At 41.1% G+C, this 16106-nt stretch overlaps 1 protein-coding gene across 2 annotated transcripts in view; it reads left to right on the forward strand.

The window, feature by feature from the left end:
* The window catches only part of KLF7 (KLF transcription factor 7), a 66463-nt gene extending 50622 nt beyond the window's left edge, over positions 1 to 15841 (forward strand). For both annotated transcript variants that reach the window (XM_063400318.1, XM_063400317.1), the window contains 2 exons: positions 1470 to 1593; positions 7842 to 15841. In XM_063400318.1, coding sequence (XP_063256388.1) covers positions 1470 to 1593; positions 7842 to 7893 — 176 coding nt within the window. In that variant the 3' untranslated portion in view covers positions 7894 to 15841. The remainder of the gene's footprint in view (positions 1 to 1469; positions 1594 to 7841) is intronic.
* The last annotated feature ends 265 nt before the right edge of the window (positions 15842 to 16106 follow it).

Consider the following 16106-nt stretch of genomic DNA (forward strand, 5'->3'; position numbering starts at 1 on the left):
AGTCTCAGCCCATTCTGCTGTTCTGTCTGGGCCAGATGACCACTCTGCAAAAAGAAGTCTGCAGAAACTCACAAACCAGAGAACAGCATTTTTTATGTATTTTGCTGCGATTTTCTTTCCCTTTTCACTTTTCTTGCTCTTTTTGCCTCTCCAGTTCATCAGCATGATATAAATAGGTCTCCCATAACCAGATCTCACTTTTCTACTTGCTGAATAGACACACGAAATAAAACAATCTGTGTCTCTGCATTGTCTGCTGTGGTCAAGTGATTGTTTTGTGTGACTGGCCTAGAGGGTTCTTACAGATTGCAGCCTTGGTGTGGCCCATGGTGGGTTTTTTAAGCTTGCCTTCTTATCAGTTTTAGGAACAAATAAGTAAGTAATAATCCACTTAGAAGCTTGGTAATGAAAGTGATTTCTTGTCTGAATTTTATATCAACAGACTGCATGGGGAAGAGTGACATGGAGTTCACACAGGAGGAGATGCACTACAGCAATTGTTGTGAAGGGAGATGTTAAATTTGAGTGCATATCAATGCATGTGCACTGAATAAGGAAAAGGGAGTCATGGCTTGGGATTCTTCATCAGAAGGTGTTAATGACTCCACAGATATTACACCATGGCAGACTTTGATCTGCAGAGACTGATGTGCATTAGAAGATAGTTAGATATGAACACAGAATTGTAGAATATTCCGAGTTGGAAGGGACCCACAAGAATCATTGAGTCCAACTCGTGGCAGCAGACTAGAATATCTCCTGTCTTACCGCTACACTTCAGTGGTATTGTTAATATTTTGGGGCACAATAACAGCTGATGAAGGTGTAGTATAGGAAGCCTGAAGGACCAGCCCATTAAAAGAAGTAAAAATATATCCTCTCACACTCATTGACAAAATTTCTTGGTCCTAGGAGTAGATTTTGTTGTCAGAAGCAAGTAAAGAAGGTGCAGTCCTTGGGGGCAGCAGGCATGAATGCTTGTGGGGAAGAGATGTGAGGCTGGCCACGCAAAGGGTAAATAGCATCAAGGTAAAGGGTGTGATGCAGCAGTGGTGGTCACTCAGGAGTGGTGCACACCTGAACAGGTGTTAGTACAGTCACTCAGGTACCACAGGTACCATACATCTGGCAAGGGCAGAGTGAGCTGAAAAGCTGAAGATCAGCCACCCAGCTGCTTAGGCATTTGAGGACAGTCTTAGGGCTTCTTCAAATGCCAGTTGGCTGGTTTTGCCAGAACCAGGATATAAGGTTGTGTGAGAATTTTAGCTGTGGTAAAATCTGGACTGGAACTATCCTCAGTACAATACCTCACGAGCCCTAAGTTATTTGCATCCCACACTGACCATGAACTGTGTGATGGGCTAACCTACTTGAATGGGTTAGAGGTGGGGTGGGAGGACTCGAGGCTTTCAAGTTGAGTGCCCAGTAATGCTGCTGCCGTGCTGACTGTTCTCTCCTCCCCTCTGCAGGTGAGAAGCCTTACAAGTGCTCGTGGGAAGGGTGCGAGTGGCGTTTTGCACGGAGCGACGAGCTCACGAGGCATTACAGAAAGCACACGGGTGCAAAGCCCTTTAAATGCAACCATTGTGACAGGTAATGCAGCTCCTAAACATGATGTTCAGGAAACCTGTGGACTTTTGTGACTGGCATGGAGCTGCCAGCTCCCAGAGACAAGAGACCTGGCTCCCAGCAGAGGCACCTTCTGTCCCACTGCCTGGATCCCTGTACCATGGAGGGACCCTCTGCTTGGCCTCTGTCCTCTCTGCCTCAGTGGCCAGGCAGGCTGGCAGATGGGGAATTCATCCTAAGCAGTCTAAGCTCTTTCCATCCCACAGCACAGAACAAAATGTGGGACCAGGTGTAGGTCTGACTGAACGCTGCTGGTGTCTGTTGTGGGCACAGGATTCAGTTCATAGGGCAGCTCCTGTTAATATTCTTAAAGCAGAGAAAAACATCCAGAGGGCCTTAGACTATCTGTGATGGATCTCTCCACAAAGCATCTCCCCATCTTTCTGTGTCCCGATCCTGTGTAAGCTTGCTGTGCTCACAAAGGCAGAGCTCCCTCTGTTTGCTCTGCTTCAAGGACAACCCCAAGCACCACTGCTGGCCACCTGCATTTTGGCAGCGTGGGTCTCACAAAAACATTGGTGTATAGCAGGAGGAATGGGGAGTGTGTGGCTGTGTGCCACAAGTGGCCCAAATCTATAGTAAGCCTCTAGGGAAAAAGCATTTAATTTCTGTATGATCGTTGTCTTCTCTTAGCGCTGAGTCCAGGGCTCCTAAAGAAAAGCGCAAAGGGCACGATTTTCAAAAGCCCAAGAGTGATTTAGACACATTTTACCGTTCAGGTTCATGGGGTTGTTTTCTGTAAGATCAGTAATCTCTGCACATTCCTGCTAATTAATGAATCTTCTCCTACAGTTTTAAATCTCACTCTTGACATCTGTTTGAAGTGGGCAATACTCTGCACCTTCATTCCGTGAGCGCCCAGCTTTAAAAGGCTGCCAGGTGCGCAGGGCCGAGGTTCCCGGGGAGCCTGTGACGCGCAGCGCTCTGAGAAATGAGGTGTGAGCTGAGCACCCTGCAGCTCCCCGGGAGAGCCGCTCACCGCCCTTCCTTTGTACTGTCCTCGCTACTGTAGCTGCTTCAATAAATACTGAGCTTCTCTGAAAAATCTGGCCGTCCTTGCTTGGTCCTGAGTGGTTTTGAAAGCTGGGTTCTTTCAATTTAGAAACAAAACCAAAAGAACACTCTTCCCCACCTCCCCAATCCCAATTGATAAGAAATCGGGGTGGAGCAAAAGCAATTACCCTGTAATGACTCTTGACAGCACTGAAAGGATCGAACAATGAGCACTTCTCCCCCACTCACCCCCCCAGCTGAAGATTGGCAGTGCCCTGGGTGAAACCTGGATCCACTATTGAGTAATCAAATAATGTGCTTGCATCTGAACATGTTATCCAGCTAATCCTATTTATATATATTTTTAAAAGAGGCTTAAGAAAATTACCCATCTTTTTAATGCAGCACTAAGGTTCTCAACTGTGATAAGGAAACGTTTTGTAATACAATAAAGCCTCTAGGAAGCCTCTGGGTACACCAGACCAACAGAGAATATGCGTGGAGAGAGGATGTGTGGGACATAAAGAAGGGACGCCATCCTTTTATGGGAAGGAAATTTGATCATTTTCACATCCTGCCTTTCCAAGAGCTTCATCTCCTTAAGTGCTCTTCTGCCCTTGTCTCCCCTCTTCCCGTCCCCCTTCCCCCACGGAGGGCTTCCTCTTGGATTATCTTTTGTTTTATCCCTGGATCATCTTTTGTTTGCTCAGAAGGAGGGACAGGATAAGCGAAGTAGGGACCTCTGCAGTTCTGCTTTTGTTTAAGCACTTCTGTGAACCAGAACAATTATGTTCTCTGTTTTAAATATAAGGCAATGCCTTTCTCTTTTCATTCCTCAGTGGCTCCACAAACACACACACACACATACACACACAGCCCCGGGGTTTCCGTCAGGACAAGCAATATTTTCAGCAGAGATCTAAAGAAATACAGCCAGTATTTTCAACTCCTTGGTCTCTTTCAGCCCTTTGTTAAGTGTTCCTTATTCTCCCTCTGCATATTATCCCTTTCTACCTAGCTTTTCTCTTTGGCGGCAAACTCAGTTACTGCAGTTGAGAGATATATTCCTGTAATCATCGAATGCATTTTCTGCTCTTCTGCTGAATCTGTAAATGAAGGAAAAAACATTGTTAATAAAATTCAGAGTGCTGTGGATTGTGCACTGTTAAACTCTATGTCCATACTATCTGTGTGTGGTGCTAGGAGGCAGATTTCTCCTTATTCCCCCAGTTAATTGTTGCAAGCTTTTAGAGTGACAGTGCCTGTTCCTTTGCCCCACTATGCCACACTACCGTTTTTCATCCTTTTCTCATTCTCAAGCCCCTTTGCTACCACCTATTGCAGAGGTCACCTCAAGCAAGCACTGAAACGTGAGCCTAAAACTGCCTTCAGCCACTTAGGCAGACTTTTAAAGATGTGCCTTCCTGAGCCAGGGTTCCAGCTGGAGAACAATTTCTCTGTATTTGAACAGCTACCCTTTATTGCACTCACCATTATTGACAGAAGCTGTGGCCACTCTCTCAGACAAGCTGGCTTGTTAGGTTTTAAGGAGCTGATTGAAGCTGTTTTAACAACACTGATGTAGTACAAATCCTATGCCTGTTGTTGTTCAGACCTGAAGGCTCTATCTTGGCAAACAAAGCATGGAAGGGGTGATTCAGATTGCAGAGGGGGCTGTTGCTCACACATTCTGGCTGCAGTTCCCTTCCAAGACTGTTTTTAGATGTGCTTGTTTCTCTCATGTTCTGACCAATGTTAAAGAAGTATTAATGTCCTCTGTGTATAAGTCAATTTGGTAACAAAAGAAATAAGGAGATTCTCTTCTCCTGCTGTCCCAGCCCTATCCCAACACCATGCAGCCCACAGATCACACTGTTTGTCATAGCTGGCAAACTACCACTGCTTTGAGTAACATCATATGTACTGCAAATGGTGTGTGGCTTTGTGGCATGAGAGAAAGGAGAATTCGGCTGAAGTGCTGTGGAAAGCACCCCAGGAAAGTCCTTAGTGTCTTCCAGATGCCAGGGTTATGCTGGTTATTAGCATTCCCCAGGAATTTTGCTCTTTAGAAATGCAGGCTGGGGTTGTTCCTCACACAGGGCAAGCCCTCAGCACTTCAAGGGGAGGAGTTTGACAGGGTAGTGGCACTTGCTGATTCTACATAAACAGGTGTTTAGGAGACAGCAGCTTAGTGCCAGGCTGTTGGGATGCACATTCCTCTCTCTGTGTGTGCACATGTGCACATGGTTTCCTTGTTGATAGCAAGCTAAGAGTGCACATAGCTGGGATGAACACATCCCACAGTGGGAAATCCACAGCTGGTAGGAAAGATGGCTGAGCAGTATATTCTCTCTCATTGTACTTACCTTCCCTTTTCTCCTTTCAGAGGCTTCAGTGCCAAGCAGTATTGTGTTGCTAAGGAGATACAGCAAAAAGAGAAAGGAAGGAATCATGTTTGGGAGCAGGAAATTAGTGTATCACACATCCCTGTATGACTTTTATAATCAGAATGTCTTATTCTAGCATAAACTGTTCTTTCTAGGAAGAGCTAGAGTGGGGGGAAGATGATGAAGAAGGCTGTGATGGGCCCATGTGTGATGTGCAGAGCTGGTCTGGAACTGAAAGAGTTGTAGAGCCAGAGGTGCAGAGAAAGTCTTGTGTCATGGGCAGGACTAGAGACCAGCAAGCCCCTGTTCTTGACTTTTGAAGAGAGCAGTTTCCTTTGACAGTTTATCCTGTGGACCCTCTTCCACTGCTGCCTCTAGTCCCAGAAAATAAAAAAAAAGTGTGTCCAGTAATCAATAGGCTTTTTGACAGTGTGATTTAGCTGTAAAAATTTTGTATGGACTGTTTTACAGTTGAAAATAAATGTCCACATCCACTAGCCTTAACAAGAAATAGAACTAACCAAATTACTCAGTGGGAGAATGTGAAGAATTAATATTGTACCATTTTATTAGCTATAAACTAGCAAATATGGCACCGTTTTATTACCTATAAAAATATTATAGATGCTAATATGGTAGTAATTGATGTGAAACAATGTACTGAATCTATAATTTTAACAGATCTGGCTATGGTGTGACTCAGCATACGCTTTCCTGGGTTGCTCCTATAAAAGAGACAATTGGAGAGGAAAAGCTGTGCTTGGGTGGGGGTCTTATGACTAGTCCTAGACTGAAGTGCCAGCTGGTGCATGTCTTTTTGGCAGCCACTCAAGCTGTTGTTTTGTTTTGGCAGCCCTTGTAGCCAGAGCATGCTGCTTTCTCAGTTTAAGACTGATGAGAGAGACGTTGGTCCAAGGGTTTATTTTGTCACCCTAGGGCTAGAAAATTCTAGCTGTGCAGAGCCTGCTGTGTTGAAAGTCCAGTGTCCATTGTCAGATTCATGTGTACCTCATGCAGGACCTTGGAGGAGTGTCTCCATCCTATTTTGAAGTCTTTAATTTTTGCCATTCTAAAGGTATTAACTCCATTGTAAGCCCTGCAAGCAGAGAAGAGATGACTGGAGAAGAGCTGTGTTCATTGCTCATTCACAGAAGATGAGTAAATGACTTTTCTTGTGAAAGTTGTCTTGTTTTAAGGTTTCTTTGTCTTAAAAATGTACCTCTTGATCACTCATCTCTGTATGTAGATGCAGATCAATTACCTGTGCAGTGGAATACTTCAGCAGGACAGTAAAGCCCCCTAACTATTTAAAATAGTTTCATTTTTATGGTTCTCCTTCTTAGCCTTTCTCTGCTTAGGGTGTTTATCATTTGGGCATTTAGACTGACTGGGGGTTTTTATCTATCAATATGGTTTTTTCAGGGGGGTTGTTCAATTTGTTCTTCTGCTTCTTCTTTCTGAAAACTACAAAACACTCAACTACTGCTTTTTAAAAAATACACTCGGTGCTCCTATATAAGCTATCTTGATTCTCACTATTGGTGGCTGCTTTATACTCTAGTTCTGTGGAGCACTGAAAAGACATGCCAGGCAAATCAGTTCTATAAGTAGCTTTTCCTAGTGTTCTTGGAGCCCACAGAACCAGTTTACTCAAAAGCCACAGTTACGTGGGGGTTGGTGTAATATTTGTAGTAAATGTTTTTAAAATAAATAAGCCAGTATCTTGTGGCTTAAGGTGGAAAGAAGGTAAGCCAGAATTTGCAGGGAACTTGAAAACCTCCTGTTTTTAAATGCTCAACTGAAATTTCTAGTAGAAGTTTAATTTCTGGGTGTGTCTGAGTCCTGCCACTGTGACAGGGTCCATTTTAGGGCTGTGGGGTAGGCAGCCAGAACCACTGCCTGCTTCTCCTGTGGTTTGCTTTCCAGTGCCATACATATCTTAAATGACACTGTCAAGCTGGATGTAATGGATTGGTACTTAAATCCCATATCTAATGGGTATGGAGTCCATCTCATCAGGAACCAGCTACATGTTCAGAATGACAAAACATTATGTTTTCTTATGAGATGGAAAAGTCTTTATGAATAAAGAACAGAAGTTGAAAGCTCAAGTCCTTGCTTTCTTTCCCCCCCCCCGATTTTACCACACCTGTGTGATTTACAACTTCTTTGCCATTTCTGTATTTCAATTGTCACTTTTACAAAACAGGCATGATATCTTCTGTCAACATCCTTCAGAGAGACAATATTCATCAGAGTCCACATATTACCACCCAGATTCCCAGTTGAGAGGAAGGGAGAGATATGAAGCCTGATGGATTGTCAGCCTCCAAACTCTGAGCTAGTTTTCCTTCCAGTTTGGAATTAGAAATGAGAATTCAGCTTTCAAAACTAGCATCATTCTTTGGTGCTTTTTGCAAGGAGTGGGCACTTGAGAAAGCTGGTATTTTTAAAAACGGTATTGCTGAGTACTTGAATAAAACTGATTTATTTTTTTAATTTGCAAACACACGTGTATTAAATATTTCGTTTTATAGTACAGGTGCATAGATGAGCATTCTTCCCTGATGTCTGGCTCAGTGAAAGAAGTGAGAGGGAGAGGAACAGGGAAAGGATAAAAGTCACCTCTTTAGCTGCTGAAGAGCCAGGGTAGTTGCCTATCTGTGGTGACAGAGGTCAATCACACAGGCTTTGGTGGCGATCCATGGATAACCAAATGAATGTCTCTAAACTGGGATATGTATTTTCTCCTGTACCTAACAAGGAAGGAGCACAAACCCTGTTTTCCAAAATCCTATACGTATTTCATTTCCTGCTTGCTTTATGTTGCAGGTGTTTTTCCAGGTCGGATCACCTCGCCCTCCACATGAAGAGACACATCTAAATATCAGCTTGGCATGGATGTCATCTGGGCTGAGTGTTGTGAGATGAAAGTGGAACTCAAGTTACAACGTGCTACCTTACAGGAGAAGAGAACTTGATCCCGTGTAACCCGCTGTACAGGGACCACATGCTCACAGTGTCATGCACCCAGTTACACTTCAGTACCTACATCGGTTCTTTTATGCCTTGCCCCAGCTGGATGGGAGAAGATGCAGGCGAGGAAATGGTGTAGAGGTGAAGTCAGTGAAAAAGAACAATTACTTACAGTACTTCATCCCTCTTGGATTTGTTTCCTGTTTTTGCCAATGGAAATCAAAGAAAACAGAGGAGGCTTCCCTGCAGGTGGACGGCAGTAGGAGGGGCTTATCTAACTTGCTTCTCAGTGCAACTCGGTAGAAGAATATGATGTCTTGAAGTTGCATATTTGTAGCACTAACTTTCTTTTTAAATAGATGGGGGGAAAACAATGACCTAGAAAACCAAATCCCAGTTTGGTAGCCAAAATTAACCTCTTGGTTTTTTTGTTCTTTCTCTGAGAATTCCTAATGTTCAGTGCATCAGACTTGTTACAGACACTTTGACCTGTCTTGGTTTTGGTTCTTCTTCCTGGAACTGAGCTATTGAGATCCTTTTAAGTCAATACCAGTGGCCTTAATGGCAGTAGACTGTGGAGTGACACTTGTGACACAAACATCCTCCTTTTGGCCTGAGTTTATGTAGACTTCACGGAGGATTATATTTTTGTTGGTTGGTTTGTTTTTTTGGGGTGTTTTTTTTGTTTGTTTGTTTTGGTTTGGTTTTTTTTTCGGGTTTTTTTTTTTTTTTTTGGCTATTGCACAACATATGCACTAGGGACTCTGGAAGCTGCTGCCACGATGGCTAAATAGCCAAGGGATAAACCCCTGAGATACAGCACCTAATATCTCTGTAAGCCTCACCTTATTGCCATAGCTAGGACTTCTTGTTTATCTTTTGAACAAAAAACTTAAAAAGCTTGTTTGGAAGCTTAAACTTTTTTTCTCTTTTCTCCATAAACAAGTGATCTTCAGAACTCCTTGTCTTCACCTGGATATCAGTCTGGGACTGGCCACACAGGCATGACTACAGGATTCCTACCACATCATGTGAGCATATTAGCCACAACCCACGGTGATTTAGTGGTGAATTGTGTTGCTTTTTCTTGCAGTTCTTCTATTAACCAATTTAAAACATTAGCCTTTTTTCTGTAAAGAGCACCTGCAGATGTTTTAATTTAAACTGTTTGTTGAGCATCTTACACACACAAAAAACCCAAGCCAAAAATCCTACTCCAGTCTCTGAGCAGGAAATCAAGAACCTCTTCCAAGTACAATGGCTTCATTCAGCATTAGCCCGTTAAAGAAATTGTCAAAGTCCTGCTTTTCTGTTCATCAAGTTGATGCTGTAGCCCACTCCTATGTGAAAAAATGTAACCATGTGAGCGGTGAAGGGAGGGATTTTTTATACTGCAGTGCGGCATTTCCAAATGATTGGTCTAAAGTATTACTAACCTAGAGGTCCATTTTGGCCTACGGTGTGAATCATCAAGAAGTGGAAGTCTCATGCTCACCCTTCCGTCATATTGATAATTTGATTTCTTTGGCTCAAAGTGGATTAAAGCCTTCATTACAAAAGGAAAAAAAAAAAAAAAACCCTAAAAAATTTATTGCCATAACTTGTATTTGAACCTATTTGGCACTGGCCCTGACTCCAAAGACTGCATTTAGGACCATAAAAGTGGCCTATGCAAGCAGGCAGGTGGTCATTAGGTTGTATATTTTGTATATTCTTGGACCATCCCTACAAGATGTGTCCAGAAATGAAACAAAATAGTGCGTGGTCCACAAATGGTTGCTGCTCTTTTATAATGTATTAGCCAACTGCCCTTCTTTGACTGTTTTGACTCATTGACTGTTAAATATTTCCCTTAATTTATGTTTTGGGAGGTAAAATTGTACTCTAAGGGGAAAAAAGAGCAAACAAGAAACTCAGTAGATGTTCTTAAGAGCTGTCACCGGGATCCTTGGCACTTGAATTCTCAGCATTTTGCAACCTTTGGTTCCAGTGAGAGATTGAATTTATTCAAAAGATGCTGGTTTTCCTCACAGTTTTCACAAAACACTGTGACTGTCAACTGAACACTTTGGGGACAGGGGGGAAATACGATGTCTGGCCCATATGGCATGAAATATGGACCAAAATCTAACCATCTTTTAGGGACAGTGATGTAATATTCGTGATAAGAACATGAGAGTGAAAGAAAGTCAGAAAGAAGGAGAGAGAGAAGAAAAATTGAATTTATTCCAAAGATTTAAAACTAACTATACTCTATATATGTATATATATATGCTTATATATATATGTATACATTTAAAAATTGCAGAGCACTGCTTGCTGACAATCTCGTATTTCTCTACTTCTGTATTTGCATACTTTTTATGGCCATTCCACCCAGCTGTTTCACTGGGACTGAGGGCCCTAGAATCCACTTTGTGTTGGAATTTATAGAGCATCCTGCCAGACCACAGAATCACAGAGTATCCTCAGTTATAAGGGATCCACAAGGATCATCAAGTCCAACTTCTGGCCCTGCGCAGGACACCCCAAGAATCCCACCGTGTGCCTGAGAGTGTTGTTCAAAGCTCCTTGAGCTCTGGCAGGCTTGGGGCTGTGACCACTTCTCTGGGGAGCCTTTTTCGGTGCCCGACCACTTCTGAGTGAAGAACTTTATCCTGATGTCCAGCCTGAACCTCCACACAGCTCCATCCCATTCCCTTGGATCCTGTCACGGGTCACCAGGGAGCAGAGATTGGTGCTGCCCCTCTGCTGCCCCTCAGGAAGATGTCCAATGGGAATTGAAACCTCAGCTGTGTGAAACTGTAGAGCATCCAGTGAGTGCACTAGATCAAAAAAGGATAGGAGAACCCTTGAATTTCCTTACTGTGGTCTCCTAAAATTTATGCTCTCAAATTCTCCACTACGATATTCATTGGCTGTGAACCTGCATAAATATCCTCCTTTGCCATCTGAACACACCTGCTTTTAGACATGCTACCAGTAGTACACAAACCTTAATTATTAAATAATGATTTTAACACCAGACTCTGTTTAAATTGGAAAAAGTCAAGCAAGACTGTTTTTAGTTCCAGTTGTCATTTATGGTCTTGTTGGCATCTTATTTAAATATTCCAGAACAAGGGCCCCAGGTGAAAAAAATGCTGAAAGATCTCTTTACTTTGTTCAAAAGGCAGGCCTTCATCTGAATCCTGGATCCAGATAGCCTAAAAAACATAGAAAAAAGTGGGGTAAAAGGCAGATTTCAAATTTCTCAGGCTTTGTAGCAGGTCTTGAACTCTGAAGCCAACATTTGAGCTTTGGAACCACCTCTTATGTTTGAAAAGGGAGATATTTTTCAGCTGTATATATGGTGCACCCATCAATCTTTTGACTTCAGTTTTTGGGTGCTCATATGCAAGTGTCTTAGTCATTGCTAAAATTTTGAACCCTAACTTTCTCCATTTTGGAAAGGCATAATCAGTGACACATTCCAGGACTGGTTTTTTTACAATGATTTGTTTCTTTGCAGATATTTTAAGCTGTACACTTCAAATTGTGTAGTCTGTTATAATTAGTTCCTTTTTGGGCCTGTGTCTCCTTGCTAAATTTGTACCGTTGTCCTCTCTCTGTAAATTATGAGTAGAATCAGACTGAAGAGGAAAGGTTCTATATAAGGCTTCTTGAAAGCAAACCCATACATTTGGTGACAGTTGAGGACTGAGTTATCTGGCGGTAGAAAGGAGAAGCTTTACCTTGTTTCCTTCAATGCAACATTTATGCCCATTTGCAAAAGAGAAGCCATTGTAAGAAAGTCAGATGGTGGTTTCCAAGGCCATGGAACCATGAAAACAAATTGAGCTAAAAGTCTCACAAGATAGCGTACACAGAGGAAGCAACAAAGACAAATGTGAGGTTTTGTGATTAACTGAATAATATTTTGGATCAATCAGAGCAGTCAATCATAGAATCACACATGTGGAAAGTGGCCTCCAGAGGCCATCTTAGCTGACCTCCAACTAGGTTGGTTGCTCATGGCCATATCCAGCTGAGTTTTAAATATCCTCAAGAATGGAAATTCTGCGACCTCTCTGTGAAAGTTGTTCCAATATTTAACCACTTTCATGGTTAAAAAAAAAAAAAAAAAAAATCTGTGTGTCAAGTAGGAATTTTCCATGTCCAAACTTGTTTTCAGTGCCTCTTCCACTGTGCACCTCCAAGAAGAGTCTGACTTCTTTTCTACAGTCTTGGTTAGGTATTTGGAGATAGCAATAAGATCTACACTTACCCTTCTCTTCCTAAGGCTGAATCATGTCTCTCAGCCTCTCTTCATCCATCATGTGTTCCACTACCTTCGTGGTGACTCTCTGCTAGACTTGCTCCCATATGTCAATAATTTTCTTGTAATGGGGAGACCAAGACAGAATATTCCAGGTCAAGATGTGCTTCATATGTGATAGTGTTGATAAAATTTATTTATTCTGGATTTTCCATTATCTGAGACAACTTAAAGTCAAGATTCTGTTTTGAAAACTGGCAAATAAAAAATAATTTAGGAAGCACTGTTATAAATAGTTTTCTAATCAGATTTGCCAAATCTGTGCATAAAAATATGCTTATAGAAGCATAGCCAGCTTGAGGCCTGGCTAGCGAAATTCTGTTTTTTCTCAACATGATCATTGATGGTTCACTTTGAAGTAAAAAAGGTATTGTTTCATTTGTACTGTATCAAATACGAAGACACATGAAACTGTATTTTAGTCACTTCTTACACTAAAACAACACTTCAGTGCATCTTTGCTCTGTTTGGTTTTGCCCTTAGGAGATAAAGAGCAACATAAAATATCAGATATATTTTATAGAGATTGGTCTAAAAGTGGATGGCAGAATCCAGAGTATTTTTCATTATCTCTGAGTTTTTCAGTAGCTAGTACTCAGTCTTGACAATTACATTACCTGGCTAAACTCACAACTGAAGTGAAATTCTAGATTCTTTCAATGTCTTGGACAAGGCCCTGAGCAGTCTGATCTCACTATTCTTTCTTTAAACAAAGGTCTGAACTAAGTGGCCTCCAGAAGTACCTTCCAATATTGATTTCTCTGTGTTTCTATGATTCATTTCACAGCTCTCACTGATTAAATGTGTACTGGTTCTATTTCTTCATAGTTTTGTTCTGATGAAACAGACTGTAGGGCAGATCTGTGGGTTTTTTTCTCAAATTCTGATAGTTTCATCCTTGTTAAACTTTATAAGGTTTCTTCATGAGGGAGACCTAAAGAGGAAGAAATCTTAAGAAACCCTAAACCCTTAGCAAGCCAGTTTGAAGCAATATCATACCTTGATATGTGTCACAGCTGCAGGGATCAGCCAGTTATTATGGAAACAAGTTTGCTAGCCTGGAAGACCCATGTGATGTCTCAGAAATGGCTTCCTGGACCTGGAATCCAAGCCAACATATTTCAACAAAGGTGAACATTTTTTTCTTTCATTCTTATTTTCCTCAGACTTTTTGGAATTGCTATTTTTCTTGGGGTAGCACATTTTCACTTAATGCATGGGAAGCACTGACCAAACACAGATGAGGAAGAAGAACCTGAATGCACGAGCATCCCTCAATCTTTGCTTTTGGAATTGTTTTAACTTCAGGCATAAAAAATTAACTAATCACTAGGGTGTATAGCTAAAGTGGAGTTGATCAAATATGATTGTTGCAGTGATTGAGTATATCTTACCTGTGACCTTTCTGATATCTACAGAATCAAGCTTTCTCCCTCATTTTTATCTGACCCTAGATGATTTGGGGTTTGTATCTAATATAAAGGTTGCTCCTCCTATTTAACACACTTTATTTGTCTGTATACAAAAGAGGTGGTAATTGGTACTTTTGACAAAGCTGATGAAGTCCAACTTCCTTAAGTGTTTCCCTTCCTCTTCTCTTAATATATGTCAAATCTTTAAATTTAAAAAAATTAAAAAGGAAAATTTTGTAAATAATTTAATGTTACAAGGCCAGCACTCAGTGGATCAAGGGCTTTTACTCTTGATTTCATTCAGGACTTGGCACATTCTGTCATTCCATCCAGTAGGACTGTTTTTGAGCTTTGATATCCTGGGTGATGCTCTAACCCAGAACTTCTAAAGTACTTTTTGCTGATTTCAGATAGAATTGCACTTGCAAAGATATCTACATACCAAGAAAAAAACAATGCTTGACAATAACTATTTAACTCTGCCTTGAATAAATGGGAATATTTTCCTCCCAAGATATTACAACTACTCATTGACAAGTCTTGCCTGTCTTTCCTTAGCTTTTAAACTACACCTTCATGAATGATCTTTTCCAGATCGAACTTGGATATTTTTCTTCTTTTTGTCACACTTGTGTCTCTATTTATTAATAGTTTAGGGATGACTGCTGCAGTCTTTCTCCTCCACAGCTCTGCACAGGCTTTGGTGGCAAGATTTAGCATTGTAAGGAGTGTAGGATCTGGCCTACCAGGTACTAAGATCTGTTTTGTAAAGCTGAGAATTTTCTCCTCTCTTAGAGGAAGAACTATTGAGAATACTTGTGCTATATAAGTTATATATATAATTATATAGTTGTATATATAAATTATATACGTAAAAATGCTGAGATGGGAAGTAGACTGCCTTTATCACCTCAAGAATGTTTCCCTACCTGAAAACTTTCAAATGCAGGCGTCATTTATAAACAGGGTTTTATAGTTTTCCTTAATGCTTGTTGATGGCATTTTTGGTGTAATAATTGAAGTTGGAACTCTGCGATTTTCAAAAGGAAAGCTTTGATGATTTTAAGTGCTTTGGTCCTAACTTCTATATACTGCCAGAAAACAGGTTCTCCACCCTGTCTCTGTGTGGATGTGGATGTACAAGAGTATACTGTATATACCTACACAGAAGAGCAAACTGAGCTACTGACTTACAGTTTGTAGTAGCCAACTGTGCCTATTGCTTTCATTTAGGGAGGGCACTTGCTGTTGCCACTGCATTTTAGGAATCATGACAGCTTCTGTAGGAAAGTTTTCAACAGTGCTGGGAAATACATGTTGCTGTGTACTGTGAATGAGTAGGCTGCAGATTTGGGGATTGGGAGGGGAGGTGGGAAGGGAGGGGGATGAGGGCTTCGCATGTACACACTAAAGGGAACTAGAATGGACAGAAACGTGGCAATTTTAGCCTTTATTGTTGGGCTCTCGGGGAAATGAAAAGCTAACATGCAGTCCCTGGAAGGCCTGATGGCTGAAGGGCTGATCTTTATGTTTTGCAACATATGTTTTACCCATTGCTCTGTATTTAAATCCCCAGACCTGTCAGATTCTGGAAGTAGATCAAAACACTGGTTTAACACTACTTTGTTACCAAGGCCGTGTCTCTACCAGGGAAGCTGCCCTACATTAAATTCAGACTAGCTAAATCACTTTGTAGCTGCACCTGTTACGTGATTGCCTGGATCAAGTTTGTATTGGCATCCTATGCAGTTAAGCTGATGTGTAAGAAATGCTTTAATTAATTAAGGTACCTTTACAGGAAGGTTCTCCAGTTTAAGTACCTGATTTTGAAATCACTGCATATAAACCACAACAGCTTTCCTCTTAGAAACAAGGCCTTAGTTTGGCATGTCTGCTCATCTAGTTGAAAAAATAATAATGCAGGCTGAGATTTTATTTTTTCTTTGCAAAGTGACCTGTTTTCCCTCTTATTCTTTGAAATATTCTTGCTCTCTACCACACATTAAATTTTTGTTTGGGGAATCTTTCTTTAACAACAACAAAAACATATGAATGCTCCCTATTAAAAAAAAACAAAACAACAAACAAAACAAAAAACCAAACAAAAACAAAAACAAAAAAACAAACAACATTGCTTGAAGGACTTTCATTTTGCACTATAATTTTTCTTTTACCAGATGTGTCTGTCAAGTGCATTTCGGAGATGCCCTCGGTCACGTTCTCTCAGGCCTACTCTGGTATTTCTAATATATCACAGAAGTACCCAATCTTGTAGCCCTCAGTTCTGCCTTTTTTTGACATTTTATTTTTTTTAAGCTTTTTATATATATATATATATAAATATATTACTTTGTCAGTTTTTTTGCTGTACAAAAAGTCTTAAGATTTAAA

This window comes from Prinia subflava, chromosome 6, assembly GCF_021018805.1.
Source record: "Prinia subflava isolate CZ2003 ecotype Zambia chromosome 6, Cam_Psub_1.2, whole genome shotgun sequence".
Taxonomy (NCBI): Eukaryota; Metazoa; Chordata; class Aves; order Passeriformes; family Cisticolidae; genus Prinia; species Prinia subflava.